This window comes from Carlito syrichta, unplaced genomic scaffold (genome assembly GCF_000164805.1).
Source record: "Carlito syrichta isolate Samal-C Ts95f unplaced genomic scaffold, Tarsius_syrichta-2.0.1 Scaffold288962, whole genome shotgun sequence".
Lineage (NCBI taxonomy): Eukaryota > Metazoa > Chordata > Mammalia > Primates > Tarsiidae > Carlito > Carlito syrichta.
This window is the reverse complement of record NW_007233058.1, coordinates 142,425-165,839: the sequence shown is the minus strand read 5'-3', so window position 1 is coordinate 165,839 and position 23,415 is coordinate 142,425. Positions and strand designations below refer to the sequence as shown.

The window sequence follows — 23,415 nt, the reverse complement described above, 5'->3', positions numbered from 1 at the left end:
AGAAATAAATTATAGTCCCTAGTTGGTAACTTTGGGCAAGGGAAAATCAACTCTGATAGCTGAGCTGGAAAATGTGTATTCCGAGGGTTCTTGGCTTTGTATCATAACAATGTTATACATTTGTTTCTGGCATGACATTCTGTACAAGTCTATACCTTTATAACTTCATCCAAAGCAGCATAATTCAGAGGTTTTATTGTGGCAAAAACTGAAAGAGAAGAGTTTTGAGAGCTGTTATTCTATAGCAAAGCCGCTGGGCCAGGCAGTCTCAAGATGGTGGTGTGCACAAACCGGGTTCTGGCCCCTGTCACTTTATTCAGAACACCTCCATGGACTCCACTTTGCCCACCCTGCCTCCTGCTCTCCCTCTTTGGACAGCACAGGAGCTGGCCCAGGGCACTTCTCTGGCTTTCAGTCTCAACTTCGGTCTCCTCCCCCTTCTGTCCCTGGGCCTCCTGGGACCTGGGAAAGTTGTAACAGCCTCCTCCTACAGCTCCTTAAGAAAATCCCAGTGCAGACAGGTACTCAAACCACATGATCAGGTGATAAGGCATGCACATGGATTCATTCTCTTTAGTAGAAAATGAATCCTGTAGAGCAAGTCTTCTTATATCCCATGTTTTCTACTCTGAGATCAGAAATGCCATCTCTATGTCTCTCTCAAAACCCCGGTAAAACCTTAGAGATAAAACATAATTGGTGAATATTTTTTGAGTTAATAAGCAGCAAAAGCCAATCCCAAAATACTTTTAGGACAGTATAATAGTTAGCAATTTTGATTGCTATTTATCTTAACCATCAAGATGGAAACATTTTCAGTATTTTAAAAATAAAATATTAAACATTTCCTAAGAGTCTACAATGAAAGGGTTCTTTCCAAGTCTGAAAGGGGCTCAGGATTTGAATATGTTCCTTCCTCTTATAGTTGGGAAAACTAAAGTCTGATAAAATGGTGTCCGAGGTCACAGAGTAGCATTGGTTTCACAAAACTGGGACTTCTCTCTCTGCCTCCTGATCACTTCCCAAAAATATATTATTTATCCACAATCTCATTAATATACCCAAACACTGCATTGTATAAACAGTCCAAAAATAGTACAATTGGAAAAAAAACTCAGTTTTTGGCTACATTTTAAGTGTATGGAGCAGGAGACATCAACAAAGTACTTTATGTCTATGGGAGCAAATTAATGACAATGTTAATAAAATCTTATATTGCATAGGATATTTACTTTGGATATGAATTCCTTTTTGGATCAATTTACTTCAATTTTCTGATGATATCTCATACTAATAATCAAAATGTTTGAATGACAACCAAAGTAAATTCATAAATATAATATATTTGAAAACCCATTTTTCTTTTTTTGAAGTTACTGTCATTTTTGGTTGCATATAATGTGACAGCCTGTGATTACAATAACAAGGACTTTAAGCGTTATATGTAGGACACATATCACTTTTAGCAAGTTTGTGTATTGAAGGAATTTAATAAGAGGTTTTATAAAATCACAAAAGCCACCTTTACAGACTTTAAATATGATGGATATGAAAGAAATTAATGTTCTTATACTCTACGGTTGGCTTGTATTAATGAAAAGAAAAATTGATGTATGTTCTTAGACTTATTCTTTCCTCTTTTTTTCTTTCTTGGTTTGTGCTATGGCTTACTTTTTTTTATTCTGCTGAGGAAAATAGGTATGGCAGATACTTTTTATGCTTGTGCTGCTTGTGGACACACAGTCCACCATATGGAGTGGTGACCTAAGTGCTTTTGGTAGGGCGTGCAGTCCTCTTCTCCTCAGTGGGGATACTGGCAGTGTGCACTGAAGGTAAATGCGCATATATGTGGTGACTTGATTCCCTTTTAGTAAATTACCCAAGAGAAATGAGCCCACCAAGGACATGAACAGCTATGTTCTTAACATCCCAACTTGAAGTATCTAAAAACTGGAAACAAATGTCCATCAGCCATGGAATAGATAAGTAAAGTGTGGTATGGTCATAGAATAAAATTCTCTACAACACTGAGGGGACCAAACTCTCCTATGTGCAAGAACCTGAACACTTCTCCCAGACACAATGTTGAGAGGATGAAGCCAGATAGAAAAGAATGCATACAGACAACACAGTGAGGTCCTTATTTAAAAAAAAGAATGCATGCTGCTTGCCTCATTTAATTTCATTGTTCCATGTGTAGGACAGCAAGCACAGCCGATCTGTGGAGGCTGTCAGAACAGTGACGACATCTTGTGCTAGAAACAGACATTCTATATCCGTATCTGAATGGCGTCACGTTCATATACAAATGTAAAAAATCATCTAGTTGGACACATAAGATGTATATATACTTTACAGTATGTCAGTTATACATAATTTTAAAAGAGAGGGAAAAACAGATTCTGTAAATGTAAAAATCTTGGCAATAGTGATCATAATTTAGTAAGTGCAACCCATTACACACTTCTTCCAAATTCATTGCATGCCTCTGCGTAACAGTCTCAGCTATGAAGCTGTTAAATCCAAGCATCAAAATAAAATAAAATTAGTCAGATCTTCAAATAATTTTAATTTCAATTCTCAGACACTTTCTATATTGTTAAATATAAAACTCTACTACTAATAATTGTCACAAATTATATTGCCGTTTACTGCAGTCTTTTTCTTCCTGGGAGGAGGTTCTGCTGCCCTTCCCTTTAAAGGCAGATCTGTCCCTGGGGAAACTGTAGGGGTGGCTCCCTCCATGAACCTAGACCTCTGAGTGCCTACGTGACCAGACTCCCCATGAACTGGCTAGGTATATCACATGAGCAAGAAGTATATTGGCTATTGTCTTAAACTACTGATTCTTTCTAACTTTAGCATAACCTAGCTTATACAGACTAATAAAATCATTGTTTTCTCTTTATCTCTTCCTTTTCTAATTTATAGCACATGGATTTTTTAATGTACATAAATATTTATGTTATATGTTTTATAAATTTATATATGACACATTTTTATAATGTACAAAATGTATTAACATTGAGGGGCATATATGTACACATTAGAGGTTACATGTTTATATGTATAATCATGTGTATTTATATGGAAATATACATATATCAAGAGGGCTCAAAATCCTTTTACTATGACTTGCACAAGACTCCTCTCCTTCTCCCTGCCTCGTGGTAGCAGGCAGCGTACTTCATCATCCTTGGGGCTCCTATGGTCAGAGTCCTTTCAGTTATTGGGTTCTCAGCGTATGTTTGAACAAATGAATGCTTGAGCAAAAGAATGAATAGTTTTCCAATCTGGGAATCACTCTCAGTGTTCACGTTTTCTCTGATGAAGACACATTCTGTGCAGGTGGCATTCATGTCTCCAGGATCTCTACAATTGTAGCTGACATCCTGGGTACACACTGCTTTAGAAGGAGTGAGTGAGAGAGAACCATGCAAGTCATGACACTGTAAGTGGAAACTCAGAGGTGTAAAGTTGGCCTGTTTTGTGGTTTCTAGGCATGTAGTGTTGAAAGTAAAGTACCAACCATCGTTTTACTTTGGTTCATATTGAAAGCCTGATAAATTTATTAAGGTATTCATTTGGTCTGTTTTAAAATGAAAATATTTTATAGTTTGTATTTTCACATACATTATTGTATTTTATCTTCACAATACCCTGTTGGGGTATGATATTATTTTCCTCATGTGGCAAATTTTTAAAATTTGGAGAACCAGGAAATACTGTGTCTTGTTCAAGTAACAGAACTAGGCCTAATTCTTCTGTCTCCAAATTCTCATTTCATTGTTCTTACCAGGAGACATGTATAGGATATAGTAAATGAGTCAGACTGTAGGGGCAACAACATGGTGTAATTTTTGCATCCTAATATTTTATAAATACAGTTGACCCTTGATTAATGGGAGATTACAGTTGCTGACTTCCTGTGCAGTCAAAATCTTCCTATAACTTTTGACTTCCCAAAAATGAAACAACAAAAGCCTGCTGTTGATCAGAAGCCTTACTGTTAAAATAGTCAATCAGCGTATATTGTGTATGTCATATGTATTATACACTGTATTCTTACATAGAGTAGTCTAGAAAAAAGGTTAATAAGAGAATCACAAAGAATAGAAAATATATTTACTATTTATTAAGTGAAAGTGGATTATCGTAAAGGATTGTGCTTGTCATCTTTACATGGAATAGACTGAGGAGGAGGAGGAAGAGGCGGAATTGGTCTCACTGTCTCAGGGTGGCAGAAGCAGAAGAGGTAGAGAAGGTAGAAAGGGAGGTGGGAGAGGCAGATGCTTGGTGTAACTGTTACTGAAAAAAATTTCTGTGTAAGTGGACTCATGCAATTCAAGCCCATGTTCAAGGACCAACTATGGTTGAATTTGCAAAGAACACTGGACCTTCCTCTGTCTGAGCAAGTCTAGCAGAGCTGAGAAGGGGCTCAAGGACTGTAGTATGTATAGTGACTCATCGCAGCTGACAAAAGTAGTGGCTTTGCTCCATAGAAAAGACAGTGTGTTAATTATATGACAGGGGATCCCAAAAACCCCGGAATTTATTTATAAAAAAAGAATGTATTTTTTCTTACATGGTTAAACTTCAGCCACCTTCAAAGTACTGTCTGTTTGATGCAATATGTCTATCGAGATGATCTTTCCACTACTCAAAACAGTTTTTTGGCTCATCAATTTTGATACCTTCTAGTGCTTTTGCCATTTTTTGTTCACCTCTAGTGCTTTTGCCATTTTTTGTTCACCTCTTCTACATCAGCAAAATATTTCCCTTTGAGGACTTTTTTCATCCAGGAAAACAAAAAAAGGTTGCTCAGGTTAGGTCAGCTGAATAGGGAGGGTAGGGCATGGGGGGAGTCATGCTGTGTTTGGTCAAAAACTACTGAATCTGGGAATCACTCTCAGGACCATGTGGGCAGGTATACTTGTAAATCACTCATCTTGAAATGGGCAAACGTGTTGAAATAATCTCCAAAAAAAATTCACTGAAGCCAAACGCAACCTCTCGTAACAATGCTAGCTAGTACACTGAGGCTGAGGTGTTCTAGAGCACTTAACCTGGCGGGAGAAGCCTGTACCTGCCCTCTAAAAAATAATTCCAGTTCTTTTGGATCCCCCCTCGTATTCAGCTTGCCCCGACTTCTGACAAATAATACCTTATGACTGATCATTTACAAGGATGGTAAGTTGTAAATGAACAGTGAAGATCCTGCGAAGAGCAATGTTTTCTATTTTCATTTTGCATTTGTTTTCAGATAAAGAATTTGGATAAAAGTATACCAAAGTACTAAACAACAAATGGGGTCGAGTGATAAGCATCCCTAATAATGAAGATATAAGAGCAACTGAGTAGCTGTTAATAAAATATTCAAGAGAAACAACAAGCGATGTAGAATTCAATATTTGAATGAAGTTTTTCTTACAAAAGAATCAGAGGATTCCACTACTGTAGAGGGAATCTGCCAGGGGAGGAGGGAGGCACCTCTCATCAACAAGGGTATCTGCATAATGAACATTTGTATACCTAACCCTAAATTGTATCCCACATCTTTAAAATTAAAAGTTTTTTTAAAAAAAGAATCAGAGAAACAAAATCCTATCAGTGAAATGAGGCGTTGTTCCTGCTCTCCTCCTCCTGCCCTTGCTGCTGTGAGCCATACCTTGGGGAAGTAGTCCTAGGGACACACTAGGAAACTGCCTTGCAGCTTTGGAAGTGCAGGCTCCTGCACGGGACAGCTTGCCCAAGACCACGCGGTGATTGGGAGAGGGGACTCAGCCCAAATGTCCTGTCCAGCCCTTTACTCTTGGCCTCTTACTTCAGTGACATAAATCTTAAGGGGCGCAAGCACAGTGTTTTGTGGTTTTCATAGTCTAAACAGATAAGTGGCATGTTCAAAAATAAGTCTTCAAAAGGATATATATTTCTACCTAGATTTTATACTATGTAAGTGACACTTTAAACTCCCAGTTGGAGACTGACTTTTCTTATTTTTCTCTGCCTTCAATTTTATTATTACCCAAAATCATTTTTAATTTCAAGGTCTTTCCTTTTTAGAAGGTTTGATGGCTAAAGTATATAATGATTAGATATTGTTTATTAAATTGCATTTGAAACCATATATTGAAAATAGGAACTATACTTTATGACTTTGTTCCTGGGCTCCACAGTAGTGAGTCCAATAGTAGGGATACAGTAGCTGCTAAGCACTAATAATGGTACAAGCTGACATTGTACCATCCAGAGTGCCTGGAGATGGCAGAAGATCTTTGCAGCATCCACTCATTCAATCATAGAGACCACAAAGGTAGATCATGGGGCGAGGACCCCAGCCTGCCACAAGCCTGTGTCTCACTTGAGCACTAACTGGTTTCATTTCATTGAAGTCATACTGAAAAAAAAAAAATACATTGAGATTGTGAAATTGAACAGTTACTCCAAACCTGTCTATAAAATATTGTGTCCAGACATAATGCCTCACAGTGTAAAGCAAATATATTCATTTGTGTATGTAGAATGAATCCATTTTCTTATCATTTTTACTTTTCTAATTGAAGTTGCCTTTAATGAAAGACATTTTTCTGACAAAAAACTGAATTTAAACAAATGAGTTTAATTTGTCTGTTTATTTAAATTAATTTTCTACCAATAAGTCTGAAAACAGTGTATCAAGTTAATGAAAAATAAAACTGATATTCTATGCTAAATGTATAACATGTTCTGCAACATTTTATATTTATATAATTCATGCTTTATTTTACACATCAGACTTCAAATTTTGAAATGGGAAGAGAGATTGATTTTTTTTCCTCATCTGTATTTGCACCTTGATTGCTATTTGTCTCTGAAGTTTATGAATGCTATACTCTTGTGTAAATCCTTTCTTACAGATGAAAAAATAAGCCATCAAATTATTTCAGTTATTTTCACTGCTGGCCATGTTTTCTGTTTTCACAAAATGTTTTCCTATTCAGATCATATTGATCAATAGGAAATTATATGGACAAAAGAAAAAATTCTGAGATAGAAAATAGAAGGCTGTAGAGGCTGAGATTATTCATTCATATACTTCGTATGAAGTATCCTTCCTTCAAATAGTCATTTTAAAAACCCATTGTATGGCAAACGAAATTTATCAATTTAGGAATGAGTGCACTGAAACATGAAGAAGACCTGGAACTCACAACCCTTTCTTTATTCCAACAAAAGTTCATTTTGTTGCATACTATTTAGGCTTTTCTATCTGTTCTTCCAATATTGAAACAGTTTCAGGTTACCTTTTTCTATTAGGCAGTAATTTTGCTAATGTGCCTTCAGAGTATAATTGAATAGGTTATTTACTTTAAAAAATGTATACCAAAGTACTTTTATGTAGTGTTTCAGTTTGACAATTTAAAAAGTACATTGTGGGATATTTTTAGTATTTTTCAATCTATTTTTATCAGACTGGGAGTGATAACTGATTTAGGGCAAAGGGGTTAAAAACAGGAAATGTGGTTTATACAGTAGGTAATATCTCCTGAGTTTCCAGAGTTTGATTTCTTTTAGTATTGTCTGAAGAGTGTCATGTTTCAAAACAACAGTAGGCTAAGTACCTTGAAATCAGTCTGTGTTTACAGGAGTTGTCTTTCCAATTATGACAGGAAATGCTTCATGGAAAATTTTGCATTCTTAGGTTCAGACGATATAGCAGTTGTTTTCTGTCATTACACTGTATTCTTCCTCTCCAGCTCTTTTTCATACACTCTGTAAGTAATCAAATTAAGTTTTGTGTTACTTTTAGTAGGTTTCCTTTGACCTTCCTGTTTTGCTTAAAATGTTATTGTTTCGATGAAAAGTTTTGTCAAATAACTGTTTAAAGCATTCTTTAAAGTGAATTTTCTTAGTTGAGAAGGTATATATACTAGGGATACTGTTAATTATAGTAAGAAGAGAATCCAAGTTAAGAAAAGAAAATAAAAGACATGAAGAAGTAGTATAATTTTTTATGGTCTTTTGAATGATAGCTTGGCAGAATCCATCAAAACTGAAACCTTTCCACCCAGCAATTCCACCTCAAGGAAGACACCGTACATAAATTATTCTGTTAGAATACAGGAATCTATACTTATTGCAGCATCATGTATAGTAGTAAATACTGAAAGGCAACATGAGTGTTCTCTAGGAGAGAATGGTTAAGTTGATTATGGTACATTTGTACTGTAGAATACTAGACAGCCATTGAGAATGATAAGGTAGATATGTATGCATAGAAGAAATAACAACTTGCTTAGAAAGTGAGCCAAAGAAAGACCTTAACAGACACATCACCAAAGTAAATATGCAGATGGAAAATAAGCATATGAAAAGTTGTTCAACATCTTGTGTTATTACAGAATTGCAAATTAAAATGAGCTATCAAACTATGAAAAGACATGGCGGAACCCTGTGTACTAAGTGAAATAAAATAATTTGAAAAGACTGCATATTGTATGCTTTCAACCATATGTATGACATTCTGGAAGAAGCAAAACTGGAGAAACTAAAAAGATTCAATGGGTGTCAGGAATTGGGGGAGAGGCAGAACAGAGGATTTTTAGAGCAGTGAAAATACTCTGTGTATGATACTATAATGTTGGATACCTGTCATTAAACATTTGTTCAAACCTATACATAGCATGTACAACATCAAGAGTGAATCCTAATGTAAACCATGGGCGCTGGTGGTAATGACATGTCAATGCAAATGCTCGTGGAAGAAAAGAATCTTACACTGTCTTGAAATGGTACAAGAAAGCAATTGCATGAAATAAAATTGCAGATGCAGTTGCAACTGTTCATCAATTGTAGCAAAGATATACTCTAGTGGGAGATGTTGACAGTGGGGGAGGCTGCATGTGTGGGTCAGGGAGTATGTGGAAACTCTCTGCACCTTCTGCACAGCTTTTCTGTGAACCTAAAACTGCTCTATAAAATAAAGTCTATTTTAAAAGATTGTGATACATTACAGAATGAAATAAGCAAGTTTCAAGAAGAAGATGTGTAATATAATCTCATTTTTTTAGGAAAAAATGTTATAGTCATAGGAAAAGATCTGAAAGAATATATGCCAAATCGTCAATAGTAGTTATTCCTGGGGAGAAGAATGAAAGGGAAGTTTATTGGACTTTTATTATTATGTAAACTTCTGTGTTATTTTATTTTTTTCATTAAGCATTGATTTCTTTTTTCTTTTCTAAATAAAAAATTAAGAACAAAGATTTGAACAATCAAAAATGCTCAATAGTCTATCCTCAACATTCTCTATTGAAATTTCTCTGAGTTATTAATAATCAGAAAAATCAAATCTAACGCTTTTTAATTTACAAAGCATTTTTCCATACATTAAAAAAAAAAAAAAAAAAAAATCAGAAGCTCAAATTAACTAACTGATTTTCCAGCCAAGATTTAAAATCAAGTCTTTCCAGTATGCAACTGCATATTATCTAAGTTATTGCTAGGCATTAGTCCCATGATATCAGCCCAGAAGGAACACTGATACCCTTTCAACATGTAAAGGGACCGTTTTCTCACAGTAGTGTTGAGGGTGCTCCTCAATCAGAAGCCTCCCCCTGGATGTTTTATTTTTCTTTGCCTAAATGATTTTATTTCATGCAATTGTTTTCTTGTGCCATTTTAAGACAGTATACGATTATTTTCTTCCATTTGCAAGATAGCCATTTGTTTTATTAAATCTGAGTATATCCCCATTAACTCTGTAAGCTCTATGAGCAGAGGAACTTGTGTGTGTGTATTTAGTCACTACTGTCTTCCCAGCACCTGGAATAGTATTGGGCATGTAAGAAGAGTAGACACTCAATAAGTATGTTTCAGAGTGTGCCTATTAAAAAATCAAGTGGCCTCCCTACTTGACCGAAAGAAGAAACTGACAAATATACCAAGAAAGAAGGCTTCCTTTATGTGTTGATCCTCACTGCTGGAAAGACTCGAAGCTGTGCAGCTGACTTACAGGAAGCCCACGGGGCAGGTCCTCACTCAGAGGAGAGACGGGTGTGGTTTTCTCCATGGGGAGTTTCCACGCCAGGCTGCTAGATTAATGGCTAAGTGATAGTCTCGGTTGATACTGTGTAGGTGGGGACACTTTTTGTCAAGTATAATGACACATTCTAATTTCATATTCAGACACTGGAGGAGATGCACACTGTAAGTGCTCAGAAGCTGTTTCTCATTCCCTCACTTAAACAACATGGAAAGTTGTGGGGGGTTACTGAAGGGGACCTTTTGAAAAAACAATACTTATTACTACATTATCATAATGTATCATTTATCTGTAACTTCATGAGCAAGTCAGCGTGCCTCATTTTTCCTGTGCACATCATCCACATTGAGGATTTCTTTCCTCATAGTGTGCGTACCATAAATGGGACATTTTATAGCCCACCACTGTTGGAGGACAGACTAAAGCTCAAGTCTCTCAACACACTTGCTAAGCGTGTTGAGATATCTGATATGTCTGGGTGTCTTCCTAAGTATCTAGCACATATCATCCAGCAAACACTTTATGGTTTATTATTTGGAATAAGCTATTAGCTTAAGTATATAGCTAGAAAAATAAAGCATATTTGGAAAGCAAATAGATTTAGCCTCAGCAATATTCTATTCTGCTATATTTTCTTTATTCAAATTGTGTTTTTCAAATGAATCCTGAAGCTTAATCTCAAAAAGGCTGTCTTCCCCCCCCAAATCCAATGAGAAATGAGAGATTGCACACTTTACCAGATAATACCTTCTTGCGTAAACTGAGACACACAATTCCATTTTTAGTGGATGTCTCAAGTGTCTTTTGATGTGGATGTTGTAGCATCCTGCATATGTTTAGGTTTTTCTCTGAGGTATATTTTCACTCCTTCTTTCACTTATTAACGTATTTAGATGGTCATGTCCGAAGACCTTAGTAGTAAGCAAGACGGACATGGTCTTTGCCTTCTTTTATTTCTTCATTTATGAATATTTTTTGAACATCTGCTATGCCAGCCTCTGTAATGGATGCTGAGGATACAATGATAGGGATAGTGACAGATGATCCCTGCACTTGTTAGTGTACAAGTATTAACTGAGGAGTCTCACAAATAACTGTGGAGCTGCTACAGTAGAACCAGTGATGCAGCACTCAAAGCACGTGACTGGTGGTGACTCAGGTGCAGCACCTGGGAATGCAGGGCAAGGCTGGGGGCGGGACTGGTCCTGACACTTCCCGTCTGTTGATGCCCTTTGTTTTGCAGATGTACTTCTAGCCTCTTAAAAACATTTCATTTAATAAATGTTACCTGTGTTTTATAAAGGAGAAGGGTACAAATCAGAACAGTTCAGAAGCTTGCTCCAAGGTGACTGCTTAGTAAGTAACATGAGTGTTTGAGGTCGCAGTCTAATTCTGCCTGTGGTCCCCTGGACCTCTTCACGCAGACATCACCACTGGAGCAAGGTCTACCGTAGCCAACACTGGTATGTAACATTCAGCCATTCTTTTCAAAACCAAAGTATGACAGAAGAGTTCCACTAAAATTCCAATTTCTGAGAACTCTTAGTGAAACTAGCAAAATAAGACTACTGTCAAAGACAAATATTTCCAGTGATAGCATATCACAGTTACATTTTATCTTGTTTCTGTGTTTTTTGCTGTTGTCTTGTTCTTATGTGCAAATTCACCTATTAAGCTACTCCTTATACCACTCAAAAGAATTAACCTACAATCAAGGTCTGCTGCAACTGGGTGACATCCATTACAGGACTGTAGTGTTCAAACTTATATACTATGAAAGAGAAATTAGTGTGTTTTTTCTATTCATCATGACTGTTAGTCAACTGTTATGTCTTTAATTAAACAAATAATACCAGAGCTATGTGTACTGCTTTCAAATTGACAAAACGCTCCTTCCCACTAAACTGTAAGCTCTGTTATAGTGGGGTGGGTCCACCTTGGTACCCAGCACATGATAGATATACAATGCATGTTGGAAGAATGAGGTAATACACATATGTGGCATTTTCATAGCAGCTTTGTTAGCAAAACAGTCATTGTGATCTCTACATTTCACAGATTGGCAGTTGTCTGAAAGGTGAACTGAGTTGTGTATGGTTATATGGTTAGTATATAGATAAGCCAGAATTTAGATACCAAGTGTTCTTTCTGTTGCCTAAATGAATTTAAAATGAATGTTAATCAAGTAAAATTAGAATAAACTGTATTTTAATAAAAATAAATGGAAAGAGAACATAGACTACCAAAGTTAACTGCAATATGGTCCCTTTGTCATAGTCATGGATTTTTTTGAAAATAGTGCTGTAACCAAAAATCGAATTCTGGTCCTGTCCCTGTGTGCCATGACCAAGGTCTTTTGAAACTCATTCCATGCTTGGTTCTGCCACCCACTATAAGGCATCAGCTACTGTGATGACAGATGCACTCACAGCTGTCCTCTGACAGCTCCAGGTCCTTCTTGGGATGTCTTTCTCATCATTCTTATGGCCTCTGTCTTGCCTTCTTCATCTTGCCCTACCATTGTAGGAAGGACTGTGAGGCCACAGGTGAGCTCCCCTCACATTCCCAGCCCTGCCTGGTTTCAGTCAGCCCTAAGTGTGTGGTGTCCAACCCTCTTCCAACTGGAAAAGCACATGGTAGCTGCGTGCCAGCAGTGTGGCCCACTGGGAACCAGCACCTGCCCTGTGCCATCCCTGGCTTCTTTGGGTACAGATGCTCAAGAGAGCTAACATCCTTCCATAGTTGGATTTTGAGCAGCGTTTTAAAACAGGAAAGTAAACAGGCAGTTAGAACCAAGAGGTTTATCAAGTGTGGTGTTTGAAGGATGTGTCTGGAGGTCTTGTCGTGGACCAAGTGTCCTCAGGACAGCTGGGCAAGCAGGTGAGGGAGCAGGTGTGCTGCTCGGCTGGTCTCTCCCAGGCTGATGCTGGCTGTGGACATGGTGAGGAGAGAGAGGAAGTGAAATTTGTAACAGAGATCTTATTCGTTTCTGAGACACAGACAGTCTAGTCTCTAGGCCCCGTGCCCCAACTTTCTCCACCCTGTCCATATACTTGCGTTACCCAGTGAAGAACTTCACAAAATAAAGAGAGCAACTGAACATTTCCCATATTATTTTAAGTTGGAGCACAAAGACTTTTTTACAACATAAAATTTTGTTATATGACCATTCTGCACATATTGGTAGGTCAGATTTTTAATGACTAAGCACTTTGGGGCCATATACGCACTAGAGACAAACATATATTCTCCTCAAAAGAACTGATGCCTGACTACCTCTGATGTGTGCCTTGTGGTATCTGCCATATAGTGGAATCACAACAAATTGATGCTAAATGAATGAATGAGAACTTTGAGCCATTCCCTTAGAACTAGCAACAATTTTAGCCCAATAGGTAATTTTTTTTTAAAAAGCTTCTTGATGTAACTCAATGGGTAGCCTTTTGGAGAGAGGCAATCAATGATGTATTTATTTTTATATTTTTGAAACTTTTCTCGTTGTGATAACTCCAGCATATGCATTGCGTCGAGGAATTGTAACAGTCCATCATTGTGCTCCACTCACAATAACGTCTTTCAGATGTGTCCTGTCCAAGCTGTCTCTTAACCTTACTGGACTGACATATGGTTTGACCAGGAGCACTGTCTGTCCATCCCAGGACCACAAGTTTTTTCCTTCTTTTTTTCCAACACTACCAGTTATTGACATAAAGCAATTATTTGCTGTTTTGTGGGGGTGGGGAGGAAGTAATTATTTCCTTTATTCTGTTTATAAGATAAAGTCTCCAAGAAATGCAAATTTTTTTACCTTGTTCAAGGTTAAATCTACGAGATCCTTACAATATGTATCCACATGACACCTGTGGTGAATCTAGAAAGCTTGCTGTTTGTTAAAACTTCCTGTCAACAAAAATAAGGTTCTTTTAGCTGAAAGTATTCTGTGCTTTCTTCTCACTATTCACAGCTCTGTCTTTAGAACGCATTGGGTAGATGTGTCTTTTTTACAGGTGTCTTATTAGTAATGCTAAAGCTGGTGGGTTCTTGCCAGGAAGTGTTCAGAGTGGGAGTCGAGTTTATAGCAGGCTGTTGCAGAGCATGTGACCCTGCCTCACTTCATTCTGAGTGTAATTTTCTGCTTTTTAGTCAGTGCTAAAGAGAAGAGTGTTCCCACTGTCTCTTTTATATTGAGGAATTTTAAAAGTTTACAACTGCCCCCCCCCATTTCCAATCACCATTGCTAGAGTACTGTTAGATAGAAACCAATCCCAACACTTGTTCTTGTAGCAGTATTGCCAGGATCCTAATTCTCACTGAGGGCAGAGGCTGTCAAATGTTTTACTCTTAGTTCCTTAGAATGTTAAAAATAGAAGCCTAATGCTGTGCTTGTGTTCTCAGTAACTCCATCCGGCAGCCCAGTTTCTCCATGAGCTGGCCATCCATGAGGCTGCAGTTTGCAGACCTGAGTGCAGTGACCATGTACGCCCCTGCCCCTGCACACTAGGGAGCTTAGAGGGCCCCTGACAGAGGAAGCCAGGCTCCATGTGCCCTGCCTACAGCAGGAGCTGTCCATGGGATGCTGTGTGTATGGCTCTTCTCCTGCAGGAAGAACCTTCTCTGATCTCCACACAAGCTAGTTTATTTCACTTTCACTTACAACAGGCTCCTCTGTGCTCTCCTACTCCCAGATCAGACTTCTTGCCTTGCCCTTCCCCTTGTTTTCATGAGGAATCAGTTCATTTCTGAGTTCTGTTTAATTACTCTTCATTCCGCGTCCTCAGCTATCCAGCAAAACGGAATATGCCTCCTCAGAAGAAAAGCAGTGTGCTTATTTATACATCATAATATGTGACAGAATCTGAAACTAATTATATATTAGAATGTGCTAGTACCAGTTCTAAAAGTTGATTAGAGTTCTTGGTCTCTGTCTCAATTTTTCTAAATAATCAGTAGTGTGGATGAGATTCTGGGAGATTATCCTTAACCAGTGTTATTAACATCTATGCTATTACTATACAGAATGTTCTCTGTTCAACACAGAAAGTGTTCTCTATGTGCAGTTGGTTCTAAGAGGCATTCTGAATTATTGCTATCCAAGTGAAAGTCATTGTTTTGGAGTTATGGTAAAGCGGCATTTTGTTTTAATATGTTTTTCCTTGCAGAAAAATGATAGGAAAGGTCTTAATGAATACAGTGAACACCTGGACTGTTGCATGCAGTATCCCCCTTAATCCTCACTACAGCATTGCAAGATAGGTTCAATTATTATACTTATTTGAGAGAGAAGAAGATGGTGACCCATGGTCTTCTGCCAAAAGTCATGGCTAATAGATGTTAAAAATGGAGTTTGATCCCAAATTGTCTGACCTCACAACCCACACTTAAGTCTTCTGTGTGCCAGGTTTTGAACAAAGTAGTGTTCATTAATCCTGTACCTAAACTCTCCAGTCTTTTTTGTCTAGTCTTTAACTTACTTTTCAGAATCAGATTCATGTGGTTTTATGAGAAGTTTCTCCTTAAAGTGATTCCTGGAGATCAAAATAGTCATTCTGCATAATAACTTGACTTTTGCCATTGGCAATAAGATATTTTGCATGCATTTTATAAGCATTGTTAAACATCCCCCTTCTGTTCTCTGCATTTTGTCTGTTTTTATACAGTATGTATATGAAGAAATTGAAGAGTATTTTAAAATTTTCATTTTGAGACTGATTACCAGTTACAGAGAGCAAAAACAGTGGCAGAAATGAAAAACAGTGAAGGACAACTCCTAACTAATTTAACTTTTTTTTTTTTTTTTTTTTCTGACCTGTATGAAAATAGTCCTTTCACCATTGGTTCTCAAAAGGAAATCAGTAGTGATGGTGTTACTTTCTTTTTCTCCCCAGAAAACTCTAAGGCAGTACACAGCAGTGCCAGCACAGGTGGGGGCTGTGTTTTCACTCAATGCCTTCTTTTTGTTCCCCATCTTGATTTCAGGTGTCAGAAACTATTTAAAAGAAGCACTAGTGAATATAATTGCTGTGCATGCAGAGGTAAGCTATCATTAGATGTTTCTAAGAGATATGGGTAACTGGGAAAAAAGACTCAGATTTGATTATTTTTATGGTACTCTTTTTTTCCCTTCAGAATGTGTTTTTTGTGTAAATAAAACACAGTTCAGCCTTCTCTCTCTCACCTTTCTCTCTCGCTCTCTCTCGTGTGTGTGTGTAACTATGAGTCTTCTGAAATTTTATATTTTCTCTGATTTTTAAGGCTAAATTTATAATATTTGAAAGGTAAAGAGAAAAATCAGTTGAAAGAATGTTTTTCCTTTAAAGAATGTCAAATCTTAGAAAATTCATTAGCCTCTTTTTAGCCAGTAAACAAATAAGCACTGGTTTCTGATTCACATTGCAGTGTGGTGTCACACAGTGGTTTGTATTCCAGAAAGGTGGGAGCTAATTAGAAGAGAGACTCAAGGGCAGACTGATGCTGGGAATCAGACACATGGTTTCCTGTCAGTGGCTGACTGAGGTTCACATGTGTTGTTGCTTCTGGTTCATGCAAAAACTTGCCCTCTTAAAGCATTATCATCTTACACTGTGTATTAACATCATTTGGTAGGAGGACTCTTTTGAGGAACACTGAAAGAAGAGACCAGCTGCCACCATAATCACCACTACAACTACCTGTTTTCATTTAGGAATTTCACATTTAGGAATTGCTTACTGCTTTGCCAACACTTTTGAGGTGGCTTGGCTCACAGACTGATGGCTGACAATATTAAATGGGCAAAGCGAAGAGACTAGGTTAGCTTATCCCCTGTTGCCTTAGTGCCTCTCAAGCTATATGTATCCCACAGAGGTGTTTCTTGGTTTATGCCACCTCCTGCATCTGAAAGTATCTGAGGCCATTGACATAAACTGACAAAACATGCAGAATTAAGACCAAAACTGTAGAGTGACCAAAGGAAACAAAGGTAATGCCACCTGGTTCCTGAATTTGACTCTAAATTTGAAACACCTAGAGCAGAAAGAAAACTATAGATCTTAGTAAAAGGCAAGTATATACATTCCTCCATGAAAAGAAAATTTTTACAGGATTTAACTCAGGCAGGAATTTATCACAGTTTTTTCTTATAATGAGCAGTCATGTTTTTAACTAATTTTATCAAAAACACAAACACTTTATTCTTGTTTTGTGTTAGCTTCCTTTGAAATTGGAACCTAAGTATGAAACCTTCAGTTGGTGGGAGCATTTCTGTGGTGGGTGTGTAGAATAGCGGCACAACTGTGGGAATTGTGAGTGATGATGCTGTTGCCGTGGAGGCAGCTTTCATAGTGTTCATGGTTGGTCACTGTGAGAATATTTGTAAAGATTAGGCTTTTCAATCCCTCTTTTGATTTAGCCTAAGGACTGCAAGTAGAATTGTATTTATAATATCTAGTATTTACCACATGATGTGAAATTGCCAAAAATGTTCTTGGACATTCATGTTGCATTTGGATTGACCCATGTATTTAATACTAGTGACTCAATCTGGAAAAAAAGGAGAGGCTTAAAAAGAAAATATGATTTACTTTAATTTGTAAATCAAGAGAGTAAAATGTTTTACCAGATCTCCATATTTAAGTACCTCTCAGTTTGGAAGTGTCCGACTTTAAAGTCTGAAAACAATGTTGCAAGTCAGATGAAAGGAAGTATACATTTAGTCAAGCATTTAGTAAATTTGGGAGCTTGTTGTTCAATACAGAATAGTGTACCCTGCTTGAAATGGCGTTTGCCATGTCCTAAAGAGAGTCTGATCCAGTATTTTTTTTAATTGGGTAAAATACTGACCCAGTATATTTCTATTTCTATAATTTTTTTCTTTAGAAATCATGTTACTTTCCTGTGAAAGGAGCAAGAAAAAGAAGAAATCTTCAAAGCAGTTTTTATTTTGTCGACATCAACAGTACCTTTCAAAATTTTATTTGTCAATTTTTTAAGAGAAATATTTTTTGTCACAATCAGTTAATACAATTTAAGTGTAAGACTGTATCTTCCTTTCATTAATAACTTTGACTTTTAGAAACATGCCTTAAAAACCTAAGGATTTTTTTGTTCTGAGTGGTACTTTGTTTTTAACAAATTTAAGTCACTGAAAGTCACCATAATGCAATGTTTCTTATGTTGACCTTCCATCAGGTGTTCACTGTTTCTAAAGATTTAGTGCCTCGGGTGTTATCCAAAGTGGTGGAAGCAGTTTCTGAGGAGCTAAGTAGACTGATGCAGTGTGTCTCATCCTTCAGCAAAAATGGAGCATTGCAGGTACCAGAGCCATTCATTTTCATATTGAAGCTTTGTTTTTATTTAAAGAATATCAATGTCTTTTTAATCATTGGTCTTATGATATACCAATATGGTTTTTAATGGGTCTACTGACTGGAGATGTATGTATTCTTTCTTGCAGTAGCCATCCCCATGATGCATCATTTGCAAGTTCCAGAGTTTCTGTCTATTCACAGTAGAGCAAAAACTTAAAGACTTGTGAAACAATCTGAATAGATCCCTTCAAAAGTTTTGTGATTTTAATTTTTATTTTACAATTGTTTTATTACTTCAATTCCATAGGAAATTTTTAACAACTTACTTTTAATAAGTGTTCCCATAGCATACAGTGCAGTTTGCATAGAAACAACAGATAACTGTCTCTTTTGTTTAAACAACAGCAAGTAGAACTGCAGTAATAACCAATCAATTCTTGGCATGCAGATCAGCCAGCTGGAGGATCTGAAGCTTGCATGTGTAGAGGAGCGTGAACTCTTGCTTGGGAACTTTTCATGTGCTGGCAGCATTGCATATGTGTTTTAAAGAGCAATGGTCCAATAATGGCCAAGGAAGTTCCTATCAGACCAGCCTTCCATTGATAACAACTGTAAACTTGAGTAACATCTAAAAATAAAACACTGTTTAATTTAAAAAACAAAACAAAACACCTGAAGATACTGGAGAACAGCCATGAGTGTGCAGATTCTGGAAGAAATGGTACATGTGAATGTCTCACTTATTATGTGTTTTCACCTGAAGGCAGGTACCTAAAACTCTAATACAAAACCAACTGCCTTTATAGCTTAAAGAACAGTCTTTGGGAAGCCACAGCTATAGGAAAGGGAAGGAGGCCTCCCAGAGAGTAGACACAGAAGGCATAGATGCCGTGTATACACCGCATAGTCTTTGGTTGACCTCGTAAAGCATGTGCATGGCCAAACTCCATTCCAGTCAGCCCAGCTAAGGCTAGAAGAACTGAAGTAAGAATTGAACTTTTTAGTTTGAGTCTGATAAATTAATTGCTACAGTCCTTAGAGGCATATTACAGAAGCCAGAGTGTCCAAACATAATATTCACAATGTCCAGGATACAAATTTATTGAACTGAAATTGAAATGTACAAACAAAACAAGATATGACTCATTACTAATAGAAAAGATATCAACTGAGACCAACTTTGATGAGCAAGTTGTTAGAATTAGCAGACAAGGATTTTAACACAGCCTTGTTTTAGTGATGTAAGGGGGAATATGCTCTTAATGAATCAATAGGTGGAAAATCTCAACAGAGAAATAGAAACCCTAAAAAAGGAACTAATGGAAATTCTGGAATGGAGAAATACAGTATAGTAGAGTTTTTCAAGACTCTAATAGATAGTAATAACAGCAGAATAGAGAGGACAAAGGAAAAAGTTAACTTGTAAACCAATAGAAAGTATTCAGTATGAAGAACAGAGAAAAGAATAATGAGGAAAAAATAAATAAACAGAGCTCCAGGGACTCTTAGGACCAGAAGGCCTAGCATTCATGTAATTAGATTTCTGATAGAGTAAGAATGGCCGATAATACATAAGAATGGTCAATATCATTAGTTAGCAGTAAATTAAAATTAACACTACAATACAATACCATTACACATTCATCAGAATAAAGAAAATTAAAGGCTGACAATATCAACCGTTGGCAAGGGTATGGAGGAACTGGAGTGCTCACACACTGTTGGTAATGTAAAGTAGTATAACTACTTTGGGAAATGCTCTTGCAGTTTCTTTTATAACTCAACATACACATACCCAATGGCTCAGTCATTCCAGTGCTACTTACTTAATCAAAAGAACTGAAAACATGTTCACAAAAGCATTTTTTATAAGAATGCTCACAGCAGTTTTATGTATAATAGCCAAAAACTGGGAACAGCCCAGATGTCCATCAATAGAATAAACAAAGGATAATATGTTCACACAACCAAATACTATTCAGCATTAAAGGGGACAAAGTACCTATTCAACATGGTGAATCTGGGGAGCATTATACTGAATGAAAGAAGACTTACACACAAAAACATAGCACAGGTCTCATTTACATGAAGCTCTAGAACAGGTAAAACTAATCAGTGGTGGAAAAACTCAGAACACTGGTTTCCTTTGAGTGGTTGGGATTAATTGTGGAAGAGCTTGTGGGGGGCTTTACAGGTGGTAGTTCTGTACCTTGATGTGGGTTTCCATTACACCGTGTGCACATCTGTCAAAACTCATCAGATGCATTTTGGAATTTGTCCATTGTGCAATGTATAAATTTTAACCCAGAAAAAAACCCTAGCACAAATAGTCTACTCTAGTTAATAATATGCATGCTGGAGTATATCAAAGCAATAGAATGAATTGATGGATAGGTATGTGATGATGCAAGTAAATATTGATGGAAAGAGGCTGTGGGCATGCAGGTATTCACTGGGAAATTCTTTTAGAGTCTCTGTATATTTGAACATTATCACAATGAAATACTTATTGGGAAAAAAGGAATGGCAAGCACTTGTTAATTTGGCTAGGAGGAAATCCATTATAAAAACTTCTGCTTAGCTGGTCTCGGTGGCTCAGCCTGTAATCCCGCGCCTTTGGGAGGCTGAGGTGAGTGGATTGCCTGAGCCCGCGGGTTCTAGACCCGCCTGGGCAGGCGAGACCTCATCTCTATAATAAATCAAAAAATTAGCCGGGTGTGGTAGCACGCGCCTGTAATTCTGGCTACTCGGAAAGCTGAGGAGGAAGGATCGCCGGAGCCCAGCAGGTCGAGGCTGGGGTGGCCGGGAGTGGCCACTGCACTCCAGTCTGGGCGACAGAGTGAGACTCCAACTCAAAAAAAAAACAAAACAAAAACTTCTGCTACATTTCCATTTGCTACCAGTGTTCTCTAGAAATTTGATTGGTCAGACCTCTGATATTATACTTTAACTTGAAAACTCATGTTTATTATAATAATTTTACCACAGATGATCAATAGCATAAATTGTGTAACACTGAAAATGAGTTAAAAGGAAGTTTCAGTAGCTACAGCCGGCCTCAGCACTCCTGGATTTGTAACAAAAGTCTACCCTTTCTTCAAATTACCTCTGTAATGCATTCATCTGAGGGCTAAATCACTCTCAAAGCTAGCAGGGAGAGGTTGGGAAGAGATCTCAGAATCAGCTGGAAAACTCTTCAGCATACACATGTGCAGAAACTACTGGCCTCCAAACTGTTCCAGCCTCCAATATCTGACACCTACTAGGAGCTGGGCAGGCATTTATAGTTTGAAAAAGTTCAAGTGAGTCTGAACTCCCGCCCTCATGCTTCCATGGAGAGTGACTTTGAGAACTCCCTTCCCTTGGAGCAAGTAACTCTCGAGAGAGATTGAACATTTATCTTTGATAATCATTTGCATAAGCTGCCTGCCAATCTCCAGAATCTTCCTGAGAGCAAGTTTAGAGAAGAGAAGAATGATAGTTTGATGATTTTGGCTGATATTTTAGCATGACATTTCCTGGATTTGAATTTTATATGTACTACATAAATACCCACAGCATTTATAATTGACATAATTCATAGGTTAATTAAAACACTTTATCACTTTGAGTGAATAAAATTTGAACCAGATTGGTTTTTCAGTGATTTAATCTTTCTCCTAAATTATTCAGCTAAAAATTCTACCTTATGGGCCACCCCCTTGGGTCCCCTCCCGCTGTGGGAGCTTTTCTGTCCTCTCAATAAATCCTACTTTCTTTAATAAAAACAAACAAACAAAAAAAAACTACCTTACTTTTTTATTTGATTATTTTCCTTTTTTATCTGTTTTTACCTGTACTAGAATTTAAGCAAAATAGAGACAGAAATTGTCATACTTTCTAGCATATGTAACTTTCTAGTTACAATCTATTTTTCAAGCTTCTAAAGCACTGAAAAAAATAAAATCAAACATTTACTTCCTAAACAGAAAAAAGGAACTCAATATACTGTATCTGATATAAATCAACTTTTATCTAAATTACACGCAGAATTTTCGATGCACTGTAAAGAACTACTTTGTCTTTTGTCATTGTTTGGCATTTTGACCACTCCTTGAGAGTAAGAGCTGTTTCCTCCTGAGCATCAAACTCCCTGTGGGCACCTACCTCTAAGAACTGAGTTGTCTACGTGAATGCCTCAACATCAGAGGCTCTGCTAGGCTCCAGGAAATATGACTTACATGTCAGATTGCAATTCTTCATGCTTACATGGAAGTGAAAGCTTAAGTTAGCTTTGTTCCTTTAAAGTTTTGTACAGATAGATTTCATAAGCCATATAATTTACCTCTGAAATAAAAGAGTGATTTTTAATATATTCAGAGGTTTTAAATATATATTCAGAGCTATCAAATCATTACCATAATCTATTTTAGAACATTTCATCACCCTTAAGCTCATTGGCAGTACCATTGACCATTTTTTTACCACACCTCCTTCCCTGCTACAGGCAACCACCAGTTGGCTTTCTATCTCTATGACTTGTCTACTCTGAATATTTTGTATAAATGGAATCACACAAATGTGGCCTTTTGTGACTGTCTTCTTTCACTTAGCATAATGTTTCAAGGTTCTTCCATGTTGTAGCATGGACCAGAACTTCGTTCCTTTTCATGAATAAATAATATTCTGTTGACTAAATAGGCTACATTTTATTTGTCCATTTATTAGTTGATGGACATTTGTGGATTTTTTTCTACTTTTTGACTATTAGAAAGAGTGCTTCTATAAATATTCATGTGCAAGTTTTTGTGTGAACATATGTTTTCTTGTCTTTTGGATGTTCACCAAGGAGTAGGTCATATGGGTACTCTACATTTAATCTGAGGAACTGCCAGATTGTTTTCCAAAATACTATATCATTTTACATTCCCATCAGCTGTTTATATGTGTTCCAATATCTTCACATCCTCACCAATACACTTGTTATTGTGTGTCTTGCTGATTATAGTCCTCCTGGTGGGTGTGAAGCGGTGTCTCATTCTGTGAGTTGTCATTTCACTTTCTGGATGGCTCCTTTGTAGCATAGAAAGTTTAAATTTTAATGAAGTCTAGTGCATCTCATTTTAT

At 37.1% G+C, this 23,415-nt stretch overlaps 1 protein-coding gene across 1 annotated transcript in view; it reads left to right on the top strand.

Moving 5' to 3' along the window:
• EXOC2 (exocyst complex component 2) overlaps positions 1 to 23,415 on the top strand; it is a gene marked incomplete at its 5' end in the record, with an annotated part of 84,075 nt that overhangs the window by 53,788 nt on the left and 6,872 nt on the right. Inside the window, 2 exons of the mRNA XM_008054025.1 lie at positions 16,001 to 16,056; positions 18,191 to 18,313. Coding sequence (XP_008052216.1) covers positions 16,001 to 16,056; positions 18,191 to 18,313 — 179 coding nt within the window. The remainder of the gene's footprint in view (positions 1 to 16,000; positions 16,057 to 18,190; positions 18,314 to 23,415) is intronic.